Source organism: Sphaerodactylus townsendi, linkage group LG02 (assembly GCF_021028975.2).
Source record: "Sphaerodactylus townsendi isolate TG3544 linkage group LG02, MPM_Stown_v2.3, whole genome shotgun sequence".
Taxonomy (NCBI): domain Eukaryota; kingdom Metazoa; phylum Chordata; class Lepidosauria; order Squamata; family Sphaerodactylidae; genus Sphaerodactylus; species Sphaerodactylus townsendi.
In genome coordinates this window covers 142,072,296-142,090,641 of record NC_059426.1, presented here as the reverse complement: position 1 = coordinate 142,090,641, position 18,346 = coordinate 142,072,296, and the positions used below count along the sequence as shown (strand labels likewise).

General features: G+C 43.7%; 1 protein-coding gene and 1 non-coding gene across 2 annotated transcripts; one reads left to right on the top strand and one right to left on the bottom strand.

Moving 5' to 3' along the window:
- Window positions 1–2,012: 2,012 nt before the first annotated feature.
- Window positions 2,013–11,794, top strand: PROX2 (prospero homeobox 2). The gene is made up of 5 exons (XM_048484621.1): window positions 2,013–2,143; window positions 4,799–6,236; window positions 8,854–8,961; window positions 10,242–10,436; window positions 10,611–11,794. Exons 1-5 carry the CDS (start codon window positions 2,013–2,015, stop codon window positions 10,794–10,796), a joined length of 2,058 nt encoding a protein of 685 aa, XP_048340578.1. The 3' UTR covers window positions 10,797–11,794.
- Window positions 11,795–15,380: 3,586 nt separating this feature from the next.
- On the bottom strand, window positions 15,381–15,544 carry LOC125427589. The gene has a single exon (XR_007243715.1). It is a non-coding gene; the product is annotated as a U1 spliceosomal RNA (small nuclear RNA).
- Window positions 15,545–18,346: the final 2,802 nt, after the last annotated feature.

Genomic DNA, 18,346 nt, shown 5'->3' with positions numbered 1-18,346 from the left:
ATGCGTGACTCTCCCTCATTAAGGTTGGCACACAAGCATTATTAAAACGACATACGAAATGTTTTTAAAATCACATTGAAATCCAAAATGGCAAAAACCTTCAGCCCATAAACAATGCAGCCCAGCTTGAACACAGATCCCCCATTTAATCAGACAAGCATGGGTAATAAATCGAGGGGGTAATGGTAAACAGCATTAAGATGGCGCATGTGGTATAGGGAGGATGGCAGATGGCATTGGGGCATACGAGTGGCCTCAGCCAAAGGCCTGGTGGAACATCTCCACCTTTTGGGCCCTGTGGAACTCTTTAATGTCCCACAGGGCCCTGGTGTCAGCTGACAGAGAGTTCCACCAGGCTGGTGCCAGGACAGAAAAAGCCCTGGCTCTGGTCAAACTCAATCGCATGTCCTTGGGGACAGGGACCACCAGGAGATATTTATCAGAGGACCAAAGAGTCCTCCATGGGTAATATGGGGTGATGCAGTTGCGAAGATATGAGGATCCGAGACTGCTCAGGGCCTTGAAGGTTAAAGCCAACACTTTGAACCTGATTCAGAATTCCACAAGCAACCAGAGAAGCTGACAAAGTACAGGTGTTACATGCTCTCCACCCAGATGCTGGTAAGGAGTCTGGGTGCTGCATTTTGGACCCGTATTAGTTTCCAGGTCAGTGAAAAAGATATATTACTTTTACTGCTGCTACCCTCTCATTTTTATCCACATGCATATTAATACCCTTGAAGACTGGCAAATGGTTGGTGAGAAGGATTTCCTGTTGCAGAAGGATGCTGAATCTTCTTTGGTTACATATATCTAAAAGATTAATAATTCAATCTTTAATAATAATTTTTACTGATTTACATAGAATGGTCATCAGGCCAACTGGCCTGCAGTGTCTCACATTCTTTCTGGATCCCTTTTGAAAGGAGAAGTGATGCCTTTCTCAAACCACTTTCAGCTTTACGAGAAACTATTTTCTGCCTCAAGTCTGCCTCTCACACACAGAAGCTGCCCTGCATACACAAAGATTCGTCACTCTCAACCTGACCTTTGCACCTCTCTTCTGCATATTCAGAAGATCCAGGAAGCTGATTGGTGGCCACTAGCCTTCCTCACATCCCTATCTGTGACTGAAGTTCTATAATGAGAGGGATCCTTTAATGACAGCACCAATTCTTCAGAGTCCCTTTTTCATTCAGCTGCTCTCTGGAACCACAGGACAGCATCCCACAGACCTGTGAACTAAGGGAAGTGCCATTTGCCTGGAACGCAAGGGATGGAAGTTCAGGCTTCTAATACCAGAGCTTCCTGAGGTTAGTACTGGGCAATCTCTTTATGTTGTAGAAGCTTAACATTGATGCTTAACGTTGTAAGTTTTAGCTAAGATATAGGAGTGCTCAGCTTGTACATTTCTCTGTTAATATATATTATTGTCTTTTTAGCAATCTCTTGTTAATACATTTCTCAATATACTTCGGAAATACTTAAAACATTTTTGTTCATTTTGGTGGAATCTGGTAGGGCATGTCTGGAGTTTGGCATGTCTGGAGAGGATGGTGGGCAGATCAATCTGACAAACTACAGATTGCTTTGGAAGGGTTGATGAAATAGCCAGCTATTCTGCCCTTCACAGAATGTTTAGGTGTGACTTGGAAACGATTGAAAATCCCTTTTTGGCATGACTTTTTGAGAGAGGTTGTTTTGGAGGGGAACGTTTTATGGTTGGATGCACCAAAGATTAAGGAAAAGTCTGGCTGTTTAATGGTAGCCTCTGGTGTCTTTCCAAGATATCTGCACAGTACATTCAAACAAGCTTTGTTTATTACATTTGTTCCCTTATATTATTTGTGCAAGGATATAGACAAGGATATAGACAGAAAATTAAAAGCGATATGATGACGTATCAAGAGATTTACAATTATTGTGAGTATGCCTGGCATTGGCACAGATTTGGTGCTTGACTCCATAGAGCATACTCTGTTCAACAACCGACCCCTATAATGCAATTTGACATGACCTGTGAAATGCAGACAAAAGCATTCTTGAATCCAACATGCGCAGGAACAAACGACATAGAATATGTTCAATGCTATTTAGAAGAAGAAGAAGAAGAGTTGGTGTTTATGCGCAACTTTTCTGAATTGTAAGTAGTCTTACAATTGTAAGTGGCTTACATTTGCTTCACCATTCCCACCCCCCCCCACCCCAAACAGGCAGCTTGTGAGGCAGATGAAGCTGAGAGAGTTCTGAGAGAAACTCAAGGGCTGCCCAAGGCTACCCAGCAGGTTTCATACAGAAGAATGGGGAATTAAACCTTGTTCTCCAGATTAGAGTTTGCTGCTGTTAACCATGACACCATGCTGGCTCCTGAAGATTTTTTTTGGAAGATTTCTGATCAGATTGAAAATACTGAAGTTTTCTGACTTTATGACTGTAGAGAAATCCTTGGAAATGCTTACGCTATGCCTCCTGAAATCTCAGAAACCCAAGGGCTTTCACTGGTCAGTAAATTGACATGATGGGATACTGTCTGGGTCCTTGTCTTTTTTATGTGGCTTCCATTCCCTTGCTCTGTCTCTTCTACATATTCTTCCTCATGCTTGAACATACCTCTTTCCAGGCTCAGAACTATTATTCTTCCCTTTAGCTCCTTTTCACACTGTTTCTGTATAAAACAGTGGAACAATTAAACAGCTCAGCTTTGGGGATTGAATTCCTCTACACCTCAAAGTTTCAGAGGGAACCCATGTTCATCTGTAGTGGAACAGTTAGATTGAAGTCCAGTAGCATCTTAGAGAACACAAAAAAATTCAGGATGTATGTTTTTGAGAGTTAAATCTCCTTACTCCAGGGGTCTGCAACCTGTTGCTCTCCAGATGTTCATGGACTATAACTCCCATCAGCCCCTGCCAGCATGGCCAATTGGCTTAGTTTGACTAACAACCCCATCCAAAAGGCTGGGCACCAGGATTTGACACAGCAGCCACGCTGGCCCACCAAGGAGGCTTCCTGGTGGCATGGGGAGGATAAAAACACAAAAAACCCTCTCTGCCTCTGGAAAGCCCTCACTGGGCTTAATGAAAAGGTGGCATGAATCCCAAGCCCCAGCACAACAGGAGGACTGGCCAGATGGAAGCCAACTTGCATCAACTCCTGCCTCGGCCACAACCCTTGACCGCCCCTGCTATGCTGGCGGGGGTGACATGGGAAGCGGGACACTGGCGCAGCATTCAGCACTGCATCTCACTGCTGTAGAGGGTTGCAGCGGTCACCCGCCAGCAGATCTGCCCCTCTTCCAGGTCAAGTGCCTGGGGAGGGCAAATCCGCTGGTGCCAACAGCAGATTCACCCCCTCCCCCCAGGAATGGAACTGTAAGGGAGTTTTGACTCTTAAAAGCTAATACCTGGAAACTTTCATTTCTAAGGTGCTACTGGACTCAAATCTGCTTCTCCCAATCTTAATCTGACTCATTAGTTCAACAGATACAGCATGTATTTGAGTTAAGTTAAATGAGGTCAAATTCCAGGTTTGGATGCCTGTACGTTGACAGAACTAAAAAGATAGCAATGTGGTTGATAAATGGTCCAGTAAACAAAACTTTAGAATAAAATCAGGTGTTGTATGTGTGTGTGACGAAAGCAGGGAAAATGATGGGTGAAATGGACTGACAAGTTCCAGTAGGCTGCTCACTCCACAACTGACACTGTGGTCTTGAGGTAAACAATTCAAATGGCGCCTTCCCATCTAATTACCTTGGGCAAGATCAGTGGTGGGATCCAAACATTTTAATAACAGGTTCCGATGGTGGTGGGATTCAAACAGTGGCGCCGCCGCACACACACACCTCCAGTCCCTATTGGGCAGGGAGGTTGCTTTAGTAACCCCTTCTCGGCACTCAGAAAAAATTAGTAACCACTTCTAGAGAAGTGGTGAGAACTGGTTGGATCCCACCTCTGGGCAAGATCCATTGTGCAAGTCCTGTTGACATGACCAGCAGTCACAAAGATTACTTCGGCACTCCTCTGCCACTCTCATTCATTACAACAAGGCTTCCACAACAGAATGTCCAGGTTCTCCATGAGCCCGATCTTGCTACCTCCTACTCAGCCTCTTGAAATGGCATCTAAAATCTGCCACCTCATCTTGCATCATGATCAGGGCCATCTCTGGAATAAAAAAGGCAATGCTAACAATACATGATGCAAGAAAGAAGATAAAGAATGACTCCCCTCCCCCCCATCTACTGATAGCAGGGCAAAATGCTATGGTTTGTCAGGAAAGTGGATTTTGGTTAAACGTTGGGGACATTCCTTATCATTCACACTCAGCCCAACATGCCTTATAGTATTGTTATGAGGATTTAATGAAGGAGGGGAGAATGTTGTAAGCTACTTGGGGTTCCTGTTGGGAAGAACATTTGGGTATAAATGAAGTAAAAAAATTCTAAAAGCAGTTCAACCTAAAGGTGTTAGCTGACAGATCTGCTTCAGATGTACTTCCTTAACTGGAAATGCTTTTAAAAGAAAAAAATACATATTATCTAGGGATGGAATAGCAGTCACCTTTCTAACCCAGAGGTTGATTCTTGAATACTAACGTTCCTATTTTCCCTAGATAGACTTGGAGGAATATGAATAGTTGCCCTTCTCAAATATTTTTCTGTGCACTGCTGGATAATTTGTTTTATTATTGCTCCAGATTTATGGTCCTTGAACGAATAAAAATAAAGCACTTCCCACAGTCCTGAATTGGGTAATCTTATAACCCAAATAGTGTTTGCTGTTTTGTTGGGTTCTAGGATTTTCAAAGAAGAAAACGACATGCAAAGGAACAATATCTATGACCTCTACAATTACAATCCTGTTTCAGGACATGTGGATGGACAGAAAGGAGAAGCTTGTACTGAAAGAGACAATTTCTTTCCTCCTGTATCATACTATGCTTCTGTAATCTCACATCTGCTTAGTCAGCCAGAAGCTAGCAGTGGTCTGGATCCAGCCTTTCTTCTCCCTTCCTCACAGAAAAATGAACTGCTGTTCCAAAGTGGCGGGAACAATACATTTTCCAAGGAAGCATCTGCTCTTAGCCAGTTGCCATTCTTTGGGATGAGTAACTCTAGCCAGTTTGGTAATGAACATTTGCAAGCAAAGAGGGCCAGGGTAGAAAATATTATCAGGGGCATGAACATCATGCCAAGCTCCATTGTGCCTGGTACCTTTGGGGAATCAGGTGAACATCACACAGAGAAGGAAAAGAACTACCGAGAGAATAAGAGAAAACAGAAACTTCCTCATCAGCAAAGTCCACATGAAACTCCTCCAGTAAGACCTGGTAAAAGCAACATCCGAGCAGATGAACATCTACAACGGAAAAAACAGCTCCATGTTCTGCAGCATCAGATGAAACAACTTGGAAAGAAGTTTCTTCAACCATGCAGTGATGCCTGTCAAAACCAAAGAAGTATGGAGAAAACTGTGCACTTGCTGAAGGAGAAGTTAGGGCAATGTTTGGATGATGGTAATCAAGCCATTTTAAGTGACCAAAACCAAAATCCTTTATGGAGACTCATCCCAAAGGAGGAAGGATCCAAACTGTCAGAAAAAGAAGCTGCAATGATGGGTTCCAGTATCCCAACTTCAGAAGACAACACACTTTCAGAGATATTAAAACATGAATTAATCCAGGTAGTGACACAGGCTGTGGACTCTGTTTTGAAAAAAGTCTTGCCTAATTCACCTGGCCTTCCATCCCAGCTGTGCAATTCTCCCCTACTGACAGTGTCATCTACAGGAAGAGAATTTAGTGGTGCTGGAGAAAAAATCCCCAGAAAATGGTTTCCTAACTTTTCTTCTCATAAAGGTTCCACATCACGAATCACAGAAAAGCCTCCAGGATTTCCAGCTTATCCCATCAGTTCAAAAGTTGAGAGAACAACACAAGTGAATTGTCCCTTGATCATGACCTCTGAAGTTCAAAGAAATGATGTTCTTAGCCAAATGCTACTGTGTAGTCAAAATGGCCGCTGGGGTAGCCCTCCCACAAGGATACCCTCTTCTCCAGAATCCATAGATGTTCCTTGGCAACCAGTCAAACTGAAGTCCTCTGTCATGCGACAACGATATCCAGTGTCCTTACAATCTACTGAAATGGAAAATTTGGCCTCTCTTGTAGCTTCAAAAGCTGAATTTTCTGAATTGTGTGCTGCAGTGGATGAGATTCCTTTCCCCTCAGCTCATATATCCTTTAGGAGCCTTCTGGATCATATGTATCTACCATTTGTAAGACTAACTGACTTCACAGTGCTATGCGATAAAACAGGGGTGTCCAACTCTGGCGCTTCAGATGATCATGGACCACAATTCCCATCAGCCCCTTCCAATTGGCCATGCAAGCAGGGGGTGATGGGAATTGTAGTCCATGATCATCTAAAGCGCCAGAGTTGGACACACCTGCGATAAAAGGAATAAAGCAGAGTACAAGGGGTGGACTAGACATGATAAAGTGTGTAGCTTCACGGCAGAGTTAGACATAACATGCAACAAAAATACCAAAACAACTGCTTTGGTCTGAAGAAGCTCTTCAGGGGGAGGTTATTGGGTTGGGAAGTTCCTGAAGACTTGGGGATGGAGTCTGCTGAGGGCAGAGTGTGGGGAGGGAGGGAGTTCAGCGGGGGTGTGATGCCATCGAGTCTGTTCTCCTAGACAGTCATTTTCTCCAGGGGTATCAGTTCCCTGACATCATCATACCAAAATTATCTTTTGATTTAGATCATCATTAGTACAATAGTACTACAATAGTAAAAGCGGTTGGCCCCTGCATCAGTCATAAAAGCAGTAAGATCAGACTACGGACATACAAAGCAGAGGTCTCTACGTACTGTACAGATTCCCAGATATATAGAAAAATATTTTTGTGAATTAACCAGAAGAAAAAAATAAAAATTGATGACTGAATATGGACTAGAAATGTTGAGAGTCAGTGAAGGGGGAGAGGGACATGGGAATCAGCCTAGAACAACTTCTGGAATACAACAGGCAGAGATTATTGGGAAAGGCTGAGGAGAAATTTCCAAATTGTTCCCACCTCTTGCAAACCTTATCAAAAACTGGTTATCTGATAAAACAAAGCTCTTTTCACCCTCTGATAATTGTCTAGATGGCTCATCAGCCTCTGCATTCTATAGGATCTGATCAAAAAATACTGGAAGAGCTGGGTGCTTCTGCTATAGCATCTCAAAATCTCAAAACAATTTAGGGCTGCCTCATTCAATTGTATAAAAATAAGCGGGAAGGTTTCCTCTCCACTAGTTTGCACAAGATGACTGTGGAATCACCTGTTAGAATTGTTAATATAAGTCGGTGGTGTTGGGAAGGGATCCCTAGATTTAATCTCTCTCAAATTTTGACCCATGCTCTAAATATTGTACCAAGAATCAAATGGCACTGAATATGGGATTCCTTCATTTTCATTTTTAACAATAAATATTACAAAAAATAAATTTCAGTTCTTTTTGTCCATCATACGAACATCATTGAAAACCCCAGCCACCTCTAATTCAGTTATTTTTACCGTGATTGAACCATAACTTTGCTGCCAGTAATGGCAATACAACTTTATATTTAGCACTCCTAACCCATCCAAAAGGTCAGGTGCTCAGACATGGAGCTGCAGCTGCGCAGACCCGCCTGTCCCAATAAGGCTTTCTGGTAGCATGGGGAGACTGCAAACACAAAATTGCCTCCCTGCTGCCAGAAGGCCCCCAAACCCCTGCCACCAGCATAACACGGACAATGACTGGGTAAGAGTTGACTAGTGCCATGCCCCTGAATCACCCCTGTGGCAGTACACTGATGTGGCATTCAGTGCCGTATCCCACCACTGTGGAGAGCTGCAGCAGCCACCCACTGGCAGATCTACTGGGGCAGGTGCTCCAACTGCCCACTGTCCCTCTACTGGGGCAAGTGCTCCAGGGAACACAGCCCTGCACTGCTCTCAGCAGCTGATTCGACCCCTTCCTTTGGATTGAGCCACCAGAGTCCTTTTTATAGGATCTAGCTCTCTTGCCTTCTCCTAACAAAGTGAATAAACCTCTTATTTATTTATTTATTTATTTATTTTTGTTTGTTTATTTAATTTGTATACTGCCCTCCCCCGAGGGGCTCAGAACAGTGTTTTGCATAGAACTTAAGTGCCCCTGAAGCACATATAGTGTTTAGTTTAAAAAGAACAAATGGTTGGTAGTGCAAGCATTTAAAAAAAATCAAAACTATTTTCTCAACCCATAAATTACTGCCAATGAAATCAACTTAAACCGTTACTCTAGTACAGATTTGTCAGCTCCCAACCTGATGTGGAGCTTTGTATTCAGCTTAAAGACTGCACTTTGTATTCAGTATAAAGACTGATAGGAGCAACACACAACACCCTCCTAAGCAGAGCCAAATCTTTCTAAGTCCACTGGAGCATCTATAACTCTGCTTAAGGTGACACTGATGGCCGGGGATATAATGCTGCGAAAGCAAAAGCTTGACTGTCCCTCCCCCTTCTGTGACTCTGGCGTGAAGTGGAGTCTCATATCCAGCCATTGGTAGTCAGATAGGTTGGCTCACTTCTGCATCATGATCCACTGAAGCTAAACCAGTCAACAAGTGCAGTAGGGGGTAGTACCCCATAAAGTCTGACAATCCCACTATCATTTCCCTTTTTGCCATTTGCTCTAAATCCAATGACATAATTTATTAATGTTGGGAGCTCCTTTGCATTAGACCAGGACATTGCAGCACACCCAAGGAAACCCAGTGACCAAATTGAAGTTGGAATGACAAGCAAACTTTTTCCTTGACTCCAAGTAACGTTCAGGAAGCTCTGACCCCTGGCCATCTGAGAAAAGCTAAGCTGATGTTCTTCTTCACTCGCTACCCCTCATCTTCTCTGCTGAAAGCCTACTTCCTCGATGTTCAGGTAAAATTCTTCATCTTCTTGTACTCCAAGTTCAATTTCAACTCTGGGTTGGAAAATCCTGGAGCTTTGGTATGGTATTGTATGGTATATTTAATTTATATACTGCCCTCCCTCGAAAGGCTCAGGGTAGTGCACAACAACATAATAACAACATAAATAAACATAACATCATAGAACAACCATCAATAAATGCATCAATAACATAGGGTCAAAATCAACTTAACATCAATAAACATAGGGTCAATAAACATAACCTCTAAACAAGAGGTTACTATTAGGACAGGATATGGAGAAGAAGGGTGGTTTCCAATTAGTGAAGTTGCAGTGAAGTAGGTATAGATTTTTTATGGGGGGGTTCGGGAGCAAGGCCATGCCCCCACCTGCCCCTGGGGGCGTGGCCACACCTCCACAAGCCCTGCCCCTGACCTCAGTGCTTATAAAAGCAGCTCTCTGAGGCCAGAGATGGCCGACTCCCCTGCCCTGTCCCCCTCCCCCACTGGCTGGGCTCCCAGCTGTAGCTGGCAGTTCCTTCTCCCTCCCCTCCAGGCAGAGGGGTAGCTAGGGAAAATGGAGCCTGGTGCAAAACCTGAGGTTTGCGCCCCCCCATAGGTGGCTGCTGTGATGCTGAAATCCACCCCAAAACATCATCACTTTCAATGTTGTTTTAACTGGGGAGCCCAGATTCTCCCTTTAAGATGGATTTAAAAGGAGAATCTGGGTGTACAGGTGTATCACAGAGGTGTATCACTTTGACTCAGTGTGAAACAGACTTTTCTCTATGATACACCTCTGAAGATGCCAGCCACAGATGCAGGCAAAAGGTTAGGAACAAAATCCACCAGACCACGGCCACACAGCCCGGAAAACCCACCAGAACCAGTTGAATCTGGCCATGAAAGCCTTCAACAAGACATAAATGGGTTTACTGTTGGTTATCTAGAAGAATTCTGTTTATGTCAGTGTACTATCCACTGCACTGCCTTCATAGTAGCGTTGAAACCACCCAAGCATTGATCTATTTCAATTTCGGCTTGGTATTAATTGGTTTCACAATGTACTTTTTAATGCTTTGTTTTTAACTGTTAGCTGCAGAACTATTTTGTATATTAAAAAACCTATTGTCTATTTTATAGGCTGTTTTATTTTGTGCAGCATTTTATGCAGCATTTTTACAAGCTGGTCATCCTGAAGACCACAAGTGGAGAGGTAGGGTAGAGATCTTTCAAACAATAAGCCAGAAATAGTCTAGTTATGACTCCACAGTGCTTGTCTTTTCACAGTTCACCCGCTGTATCACTTCCCAGCTCATCAAATGGTTCAGCAATTTCCGTGAATTTTACTACATCCAGATGGAAAAGTTTGCCAGGCAAGCCCTTTTAGATGGAATCACAGATCCCAATGACCTCCTCATTTCAAGGGACTCTGAACTCTTCCGCATTCTCAATACACACTACAACAAAGGGAATGATTTTGAGGTGAGCCTGTACTCCCTAAAGCAAAGATGGCCATAACGACATTTGCCCTAGCCCAAATCTCTCCCTCCAGGGAATCCTAAACTCTTGGGGGTTTAGCAGCCTGGCTTCCTCATCCTCTTCTGTTTTCCTTTTAAAAATGTTAACTGACTCTAACTGAATCTTCCTTCTCTGCAGGTTCCTGATGGCTTTCTGGATGTTGCCAGCTTAACCCTTCAGGAATTCTTTGGTGCTATTAGGGGAGGCAAGGACTTGGACCCTTCCTGGAAGAAACCAATTTACAAAATAATTTCCAAACTAGACAGCAAGATCCCAGATACATTCAAATCCTCTAGTTGCCTCCAAGAGACAGTCCAGGGTTAACGTACCGTTGCCTGTGTCCATGAAATAACTGCTGTCCCTTGAGGGAAAGACCTGATGAGTGTCAAGGCCCAGTCCCAACCATATGCTTTGTTTCCTGACCTCCAAGCAGTGTCAATGAGACCTGAATTAATCTAGGAGGAAGACCTAAGCACATCAAAAGACCTAGTGCTTTATAGAGTGAAGTAGCAGGCCCCATTCCAGAGGCTGAACCTCCTGTATCCTTAAATGGCTACAGTGCCAATTGACAGTCTCATTTAACATGCATCTTTTTCTTGGAATTGCTGGATTTAGCTATAGTGTGGCTAAACAGTGTTGCAAACCCACAAAACAGAAATATCTAAATATCACTGAAACCCATAGTTGGACCCCAGAGAATGTTTCTGCTGACAGAAGGATTTTCATCAGGGAAGCATAACTTCCTCACCTTCACCTTCCCACTGAACCCCATATTTCCCCCCTAAAATGCTGCTCATACGTTCTATATACACTCTAATCCCATGGAGATAATACATAATTGTTTCGGCTGCAATGCTTGAATAATAGGGCCAAACTACATGGAGCTTGTAATATGAGTCATTCAGTGCACATGGGGTGGTTTCGGCTTGGGAAAATGGTGCGGGAGGGAAGGATGGAACCCCTCTTCCCTTGGTGCGTATCTGAACTAGGTCCCAGCACACTAAGGAATATTAGTTCCCAGACACCACATATGTTTATAAAGAGGACAGGTTGGAGCAGCATCACCCCAGCTTGTGGTACAGGTAATGGCAAGTTCATTTCGTGGCCTTTCTTCAGAGCAGCTCTGCATTGGATTGCTTGTCCCACTGGTTGCATACACAACTTTTGCTGGATGGTACCCAGTGTCCTTGCTTCCTAATTGGTACCACTGAAAAAGCAACCTCTTTTATCCCTGTGATTATTCAGCGTCAACCTTGTGTTACCGCGATTTGCCAGGTAACAATAAGTGATTTCAGCTCAGCAACTTAATGAGGCGCAGGAAGCCGGCGTTTCTTCAAAGCAGGAAGGATTTTATTGCAAGTGATCTCTTGGCACAGCTCAGCAGAAAGGAACTCCACATGGCTGTGCCTCAGCCCCTTTATACATTTCCCAGTAACCCAGAAAAGGGGTGTAGGGCAGTCCCACCCCCACAGTGCAAAACCCAGGAAGGGGGCGGTCTCCTTCCATCTAATACAGAGAAAAATCCTAGAACGCCAAAGGGAGAAAACAGTCCCTTTGCACATGCTGATGAGATCAAATCCCAGAAGAAAAGCTAGCACCTTCTTGCCTGAGGTGGTTCCTTGGGAGTGTTAGACAGAGGCAAGTTCAAATCAACCAATGAATTCTTGGATCCTGAAAGTAAGGATGTGAACAGTCCAATGAGCTTCTGGATCCTGAGAGTAAAACTTCAAACCGTCCAATAGCAAATCAGGGTGACATCCTTTGTTAGTCAAAAGGCCCTTTTGTTGGTGAAGATGGGATTACCTGGGTGTTGGTCCAAACTAAATTCCAGGAGTAACTTCCTTGTCCCTTAATATCAGACCTTAACTGGCTATTGCTTCTATTCTCAGACACAAATTTCAAAAATAACATTTCTAACTTAAACATTAGGAAAACCTTAAGGGATAAACACACATACTTATACTTATAGGCAGGACTGTACATCTACCTACTGGCAGGGCTCGCTTCAAACTAATAGAACCCTAACCTAACTGAAGAACCTTCTTAAACTAAAATCCTAAACTGCAGGCATAAACTCAGCTAAAAGGGGCTTTTATTCCATCCTAGAATGACACAAACAAGAGGGAAACCATATAGCATTGGCACAATCATGCATATACATTCTTTGTGAACCTTATGAAGGCTTCTGAACCACACAAGTCTCCGTGTCCAGGCATGGAGCCAGTGTAGCTAGGCAACCTGACTTCAGGAAAATATTTTGTTTATTTTCCCATCGGTAACACTTGTATTGGCCCACGTGCAGAATTAAATTTCCTGCAAGTTCATCTGTGTTCCCCCAATCTGCTGCTTGGATCAATTTCTGCATTTTGTCAAAGTACACAACCCAAATTCTGTGGCATATAAAAGCTCCAGCAAACTCTTTGATGCCACGAGTAAAATAGATTCAGAAAACAAAGCCTTGTCTTTCAAAAATCTTGCAGCCTCATCTTACACACACAAGTGAAAAATGAGTCTGTTTGCATTCAATGAAGTTTATTCCCAGGTAAATACTTGAAGGGCTATTGCCTTATAATGGGTTGTTTCTATTTGAACCTGGATCTCCTGTATGCTCATACAAGTATGTCCAGCAGGCCATGGAGAATTTTTTAATGTCCATCTTAACGTAAAGCCCACTGGCAATATCTTGCAGCATCCAATTCTACCTTACAACCAAAAAAGTTCAGATCTGCTGATATTATGGTGTCAGAACCCCCAGAATTATTTTTTTTATTTATTGGATTTCAATACCGCCCACTCCCGAAGGGCTTTGGGAGGTGTACAATACATGTTAAAACTTACTAAATAAAACCAATTACAAATAACGTAAAACCAAATAAAAGTTAATAAATAGTTATACAAAATCAGATGGTGAGAATGGCATTCTAGTTTATGTCTTGAGGGTGGTCATGGTGGCACAACAGCGTCAGATTTAATATAAATCAGCCCACAAGTTGGAGTACAGGGGATGGCATCTCTTTCAATGGCTACTCCCCACCCCCCAAAGAAGCCCGACGGAATAATTCTGTTTTGCAGGCCCTGCAAAACTGTTTAAGGTCCCTCAGGGCCCTAACAGATGATGGCAAGGAACTGCACCAGGCAGGTGCCAAGGCACTGAAGGCCCTGGCCTGGGTGGAAGCTAGCCATATAATTGAGGGGCCTGGGACCACCAGCAAATTGGCCTCTGCAGAACACAGGGGCCAAGTGGGGACATAGGGGGACAGACTGTCCCTAAGGTATGAGGCCACGGAGTACCTTGAAGGTTAATACCACCTTGAAAATGATCCAGTGTTCCACTGGAAGCCAGAGCAGATGGCGCAGCACAGGAGAGACATGGTCCTGTATAGAGCTACCTGTGAGAAGCCACGAGTGTGTATAAAGTGCTGCCCAGTCACAGCCAGCCTATGACAACTCAGTAGGGTTTTCAAGGCAAGAGACTAATAGAGGTGGTTTGCCATTGCCTTCATCTGCATAGAGGCCTCCTTAGAGGCTTCCCATTCAAGTACTAGCCAGAACCGAGCCAGCTTAGCTTCTGAGATCTGACGGGATCAGACAAGCCTGGGCCATCCAGGTCAGGGTCTAGAATGAGAGAATTCACTTCAGTTCTGCATCTTCAAATTGTATAGATATCATGTTAAACAAGTAGGTGTACAAAAATACTAGACAGAAAGAAGTCTTGAATAATCTTTTCCTATTTCAATTTATGGGATCCCTTATCATAAAAGTAGTTGGAAAAGTTTAGCCAGTGTAGCATGGCCAGTTGGAATTTTTAGCACTATGTTGAACCCTTTAGATATAATGTGTATTCGAAGCTTCTTAAGCAAAAGGATTCTCATAGGAATTTGCCCACCCTGGTATTTAATGATGCAAATGACCTGACCAAGTGGAAGTTTAGAGTGAATGTGGATTTTCTAAAGCCGTACTATTAATCTCTTGACTGGTTAGCTATGTCTTCAGGACATCTATCTGGGCCAAGAGACAAGTCAGGAGAATGAATGTGTAATCTAAGACTTCAACGTTTCTCATATCACCTAGAAAGTGATCTTTACATACATGCATCCTCATGAGGAAAAAGTGAGTCTAATCCATAGTAAAATTTAAAAATAAAATTAATACCCTTGTGTTGAAAAGAAAGACCACTTAACCAATGTACAAAAATATTTTCCCCACCTTATAATGTTGGAGAGCAATGTATCTGACCTGAGATAAAAGATGTCATGAACCCAACATGAGTCCTCGGTATTCCTTCATAAACTAGTTTTTGTGTTCACTATTCACTAGGTAAACTGAACTGTGTAGGTTTGTGTTTTTGCGCTGTGGTGGCGCCATGATGCAGCAGATGCTTGATTGTTGTGGTGCTGTCTTTTGTGTGTTTGTGCATGCCACTAAGTCACAGCTGACTTATTGCAGACCCAGTAGGGTTTTCAAAGCAAGAGCTGTTCAGAGAGGTTTGCCATACCTACCTCTGCATCGCAACCCTGGTAATCCTTGGAGGTCGTCCCTCCAAATACTAACCAGGAACAACCCTGCCTACTGTCTTGAGATCAAGCTAGCAAATTATCTAGGCCAGGGCACTGCCTGTAACCTATGACAATATGAGTGTATTTATTTTGTCAGAATGTGAAAATTATTTAAATTGATGAGAACTGGTTTAAAACGATGTGGGTGCATATACACAATGGAAAATTAGGAGTATAAATAGAAATCAGAACAAGCTTCCAGTAGAGTGCAGAAAGTAACAGGGATAACAGGAGCAATGAAAGCAAAAACGAGAAAACAAGACGGCTTAATTTGCAAAGAAGCCAACGTATCGTAAGATTAAAAAAGAAAAAGGGGTAAGACTGATTCATTCTGTTTTTCATTACCAAATGCCAGGGGAAAGCGCGAACGCAGTCCCCCACTACCACAAATTATGCAGTCGAGTTTCCCGCATTTGGGGAAATCGCAGGGGTCAGCACACCCGCAGTGCAATGGATGAGCCTCACCCTGGGAAAACCTCCTTCGTGATCAAGGTGTCTCCCCTGCCAGGTAAGTATGCTTTCCTCGGTCCCGAACGCCGTTAGCCACCGCGGACGACTACTTTACAAGGCACGGCGGCTCACGGACCGCTATTTTTGTTCACATCGTCCACGCCTCAGGATAGTGAGGCAAAGGTCAGCAGCAAAAAAATAGTAATCTGGGTGCGAGGCTACCCCCAAATCGGAATGTTTCCCCCAGTCTCAATCCCCCCACAATGCCCTGCCATATTCATCAGCATATTTCCAGAAGCTCCGCCTCTTGGCTTCTCTGCGCTGCCACCGCCTGCTGGGTACAGAGCGCGAGGAGACGAGAGGCAGGGAGGAGTCTGAGCAGTCGCCTCTGACGCAAGAGATAGGCGGGGAAAGGCAGCCAATTAGAGGTCCGGGGCATTTCCTTTGGCTGTGGCCTTTTCGCTCTTCGTCCACCAGCTGCGCGGATCCGGAAGAAAACGTGGCAGGCGGGCCGGGGCCACGGAAGGAATACCCTCCCCGCCGGGGAACTACCTTTTTTGCGGCGGCTGCAGAATTGTTTGTGGAACTCCCTGCCACAAAATGTATCGACGGCCGCTCGCTGAGTTGGATTTCACAAGCGATTGAAACTCCTCTGTGGGTGATGACGACATTTCCGTCGTTGAGCAGCGATGGCTAAATATGCAGAGGCGGGCAGTATGTTGCTGGAAGCCACTTTGCTTGGGGATGAGGGCGGGGAGATGCGAGTGGCCTGTGTGCTGGGATTGTGGACCTTCCCGAACTTCTGCTTGGACGCTAGAAACAAGCTAGCTGGGCCTTGAGGTCTGTTTTATTTTTACCATTCCCCAGGCACCTCCACCCCCGTCTTTTTAAGGGAGAAACGAGCCTGCCCCCCCCCCCCCGACTCTCGGCCTCAAGAAACACAAAGACGACCTCAAATCACCATTGACTGTTTGAAACACTGCGTCACTCCTGTAATTTCTTATTTTGGGAATAGTTATAAAATCTGGTTTGTTATACTGTGGCCCACTTTGAACTGCACACACTGCTTAATGTTGGGAAACCATTGGTCAGAAACAGAATCTCTCATTCCATTGTGGATTTGCTTTATATTGAATCTTGCTGCATTGCTTCTTTACACCTAAACCCTACTTTGGGCAGCATCTTTATTTGGAAAAGTGGCTAACAAAGTTTAAAATGATTGCACACTTTTGGCTGGGCTGAGTTTTGTTTGTGCAAAAGTATTACTATAGAATAGCTGCTTTTTCAGGTGGCATGGGACACACCTGTGTAAAATTTCACCAGCAGAAAGTGCAGGGAAGGACACCTTGAGCTTACTGGAACTAGGATGTTACAATATTTTGTGATCCTTTCCCCATGAGAGTGGATTTGGCCAAAGTGTAAAGATTAAAAATCTCTGGGGTAAAACCTGTGGCCTGCAGATTTAAGAACTGTGAATCTTCCCTGTATTTTCCTCCTGTTAGTAATCTTTTCCAACCCTGGAATATTCATTTCTGGGATTGTGGGTCTTCTGTGGACTAAGTCAGGAAGCTGCAGTGGTAAAGGGGACAAAACTACTCTTTGCCTTTCATCAGCAGTGCTGCACTCCTGAATGAGGTGAAAAGGCCAGTGTTATGACCTGTAGACTTTGCAGCCTTTGGAATAATCTTTCATGGAGTGGGGGAGGAAAACCAGTAAAGATCTGCAACTGTCAGTACCTTTTAGTGAGGGACTGCTGAATCCAACCCACCGCTTTAATTAAACTACGTAATTTTTAAAAAATGCACCAACAACTAGAATTTAAGATCAGCCCAATAAAATGCCCCTTTAAAAGTACTCAGAGCAGTTTAAATGTTGTTTCCAAAATAGGACAACTTTTAATTTTGGCCTGTATGGACTTAACTGCAGAACTCTTGTGCAAATTAATGGTTATACATAATACATGTGCTAATCATTTGAAAGGAAACATGGCTAATGCAAGCAGCAGCTGATACTGGAGAACTACGTGTAACATTCTGTGTATCCAGAAGGGAGAAAATGTATACGGGAACAAAAATCCAAATTTTAAGGATATACTGATGGGGTCTGAACTGGCTTTGATTGAGACTGAAAGAGATCTTGGGGCTGCTGTGGAAAATTCAATGAAAATGTAAATGTAGTGTGCAGCAGCAGAGAAAAAGGCATACACCATGCTAGGCATGATTAGAAAAGAGATTGAAAACAAAATGCCCATTATTGTAAGAACATAAGAAAGAGCCTGCTGGATCAGACCAGAGTCCATCTAGTCCAGCACTCTGCCACTTGCAGTGGCTCACCAGATGCCTTTGGGAGCTCATGTGCAGGATGTGAAAGCAATGGCCTGCTGCTGCTGCCACCGAGCACCTGGTCTGCTAAGGCATTTGCAATCTAGATCAAGGAGGATCGAGATTGGTAGCCATAGATTGACTCCTCCTTCATAAATCTGTCTAAGCCCCTTTTAAAGCTATCCAGGTCATCACCACCTCCTGTGGCAGCATATTCCAAACATAAATCACACGTTGCATGAAGAAATGTTTCCTTTTATTAGTCCTAATTCTTCCCCCCAGCATTTTCAATGTATGACCCCTGGTTCTAGTATTGTGAGAAAGAGAAATTTCTCTCTGTCAACATTTTCTATTCCATGCATAATTTTATAGACTTCAATCATATCCCCCCTCAGACGTCTCCTCTCCAAACTAAAGAGTCCCAAACGCTGCAGCCTCTTCTCATAAGGAAGGTGCTCTAATCGCTCAATCATCCTCATTGCCCTTCTCTGCACTTTTTCTGTCTCTTCGATATCCTTTTTGAGATGTGGCAACCAGAACTGAACAC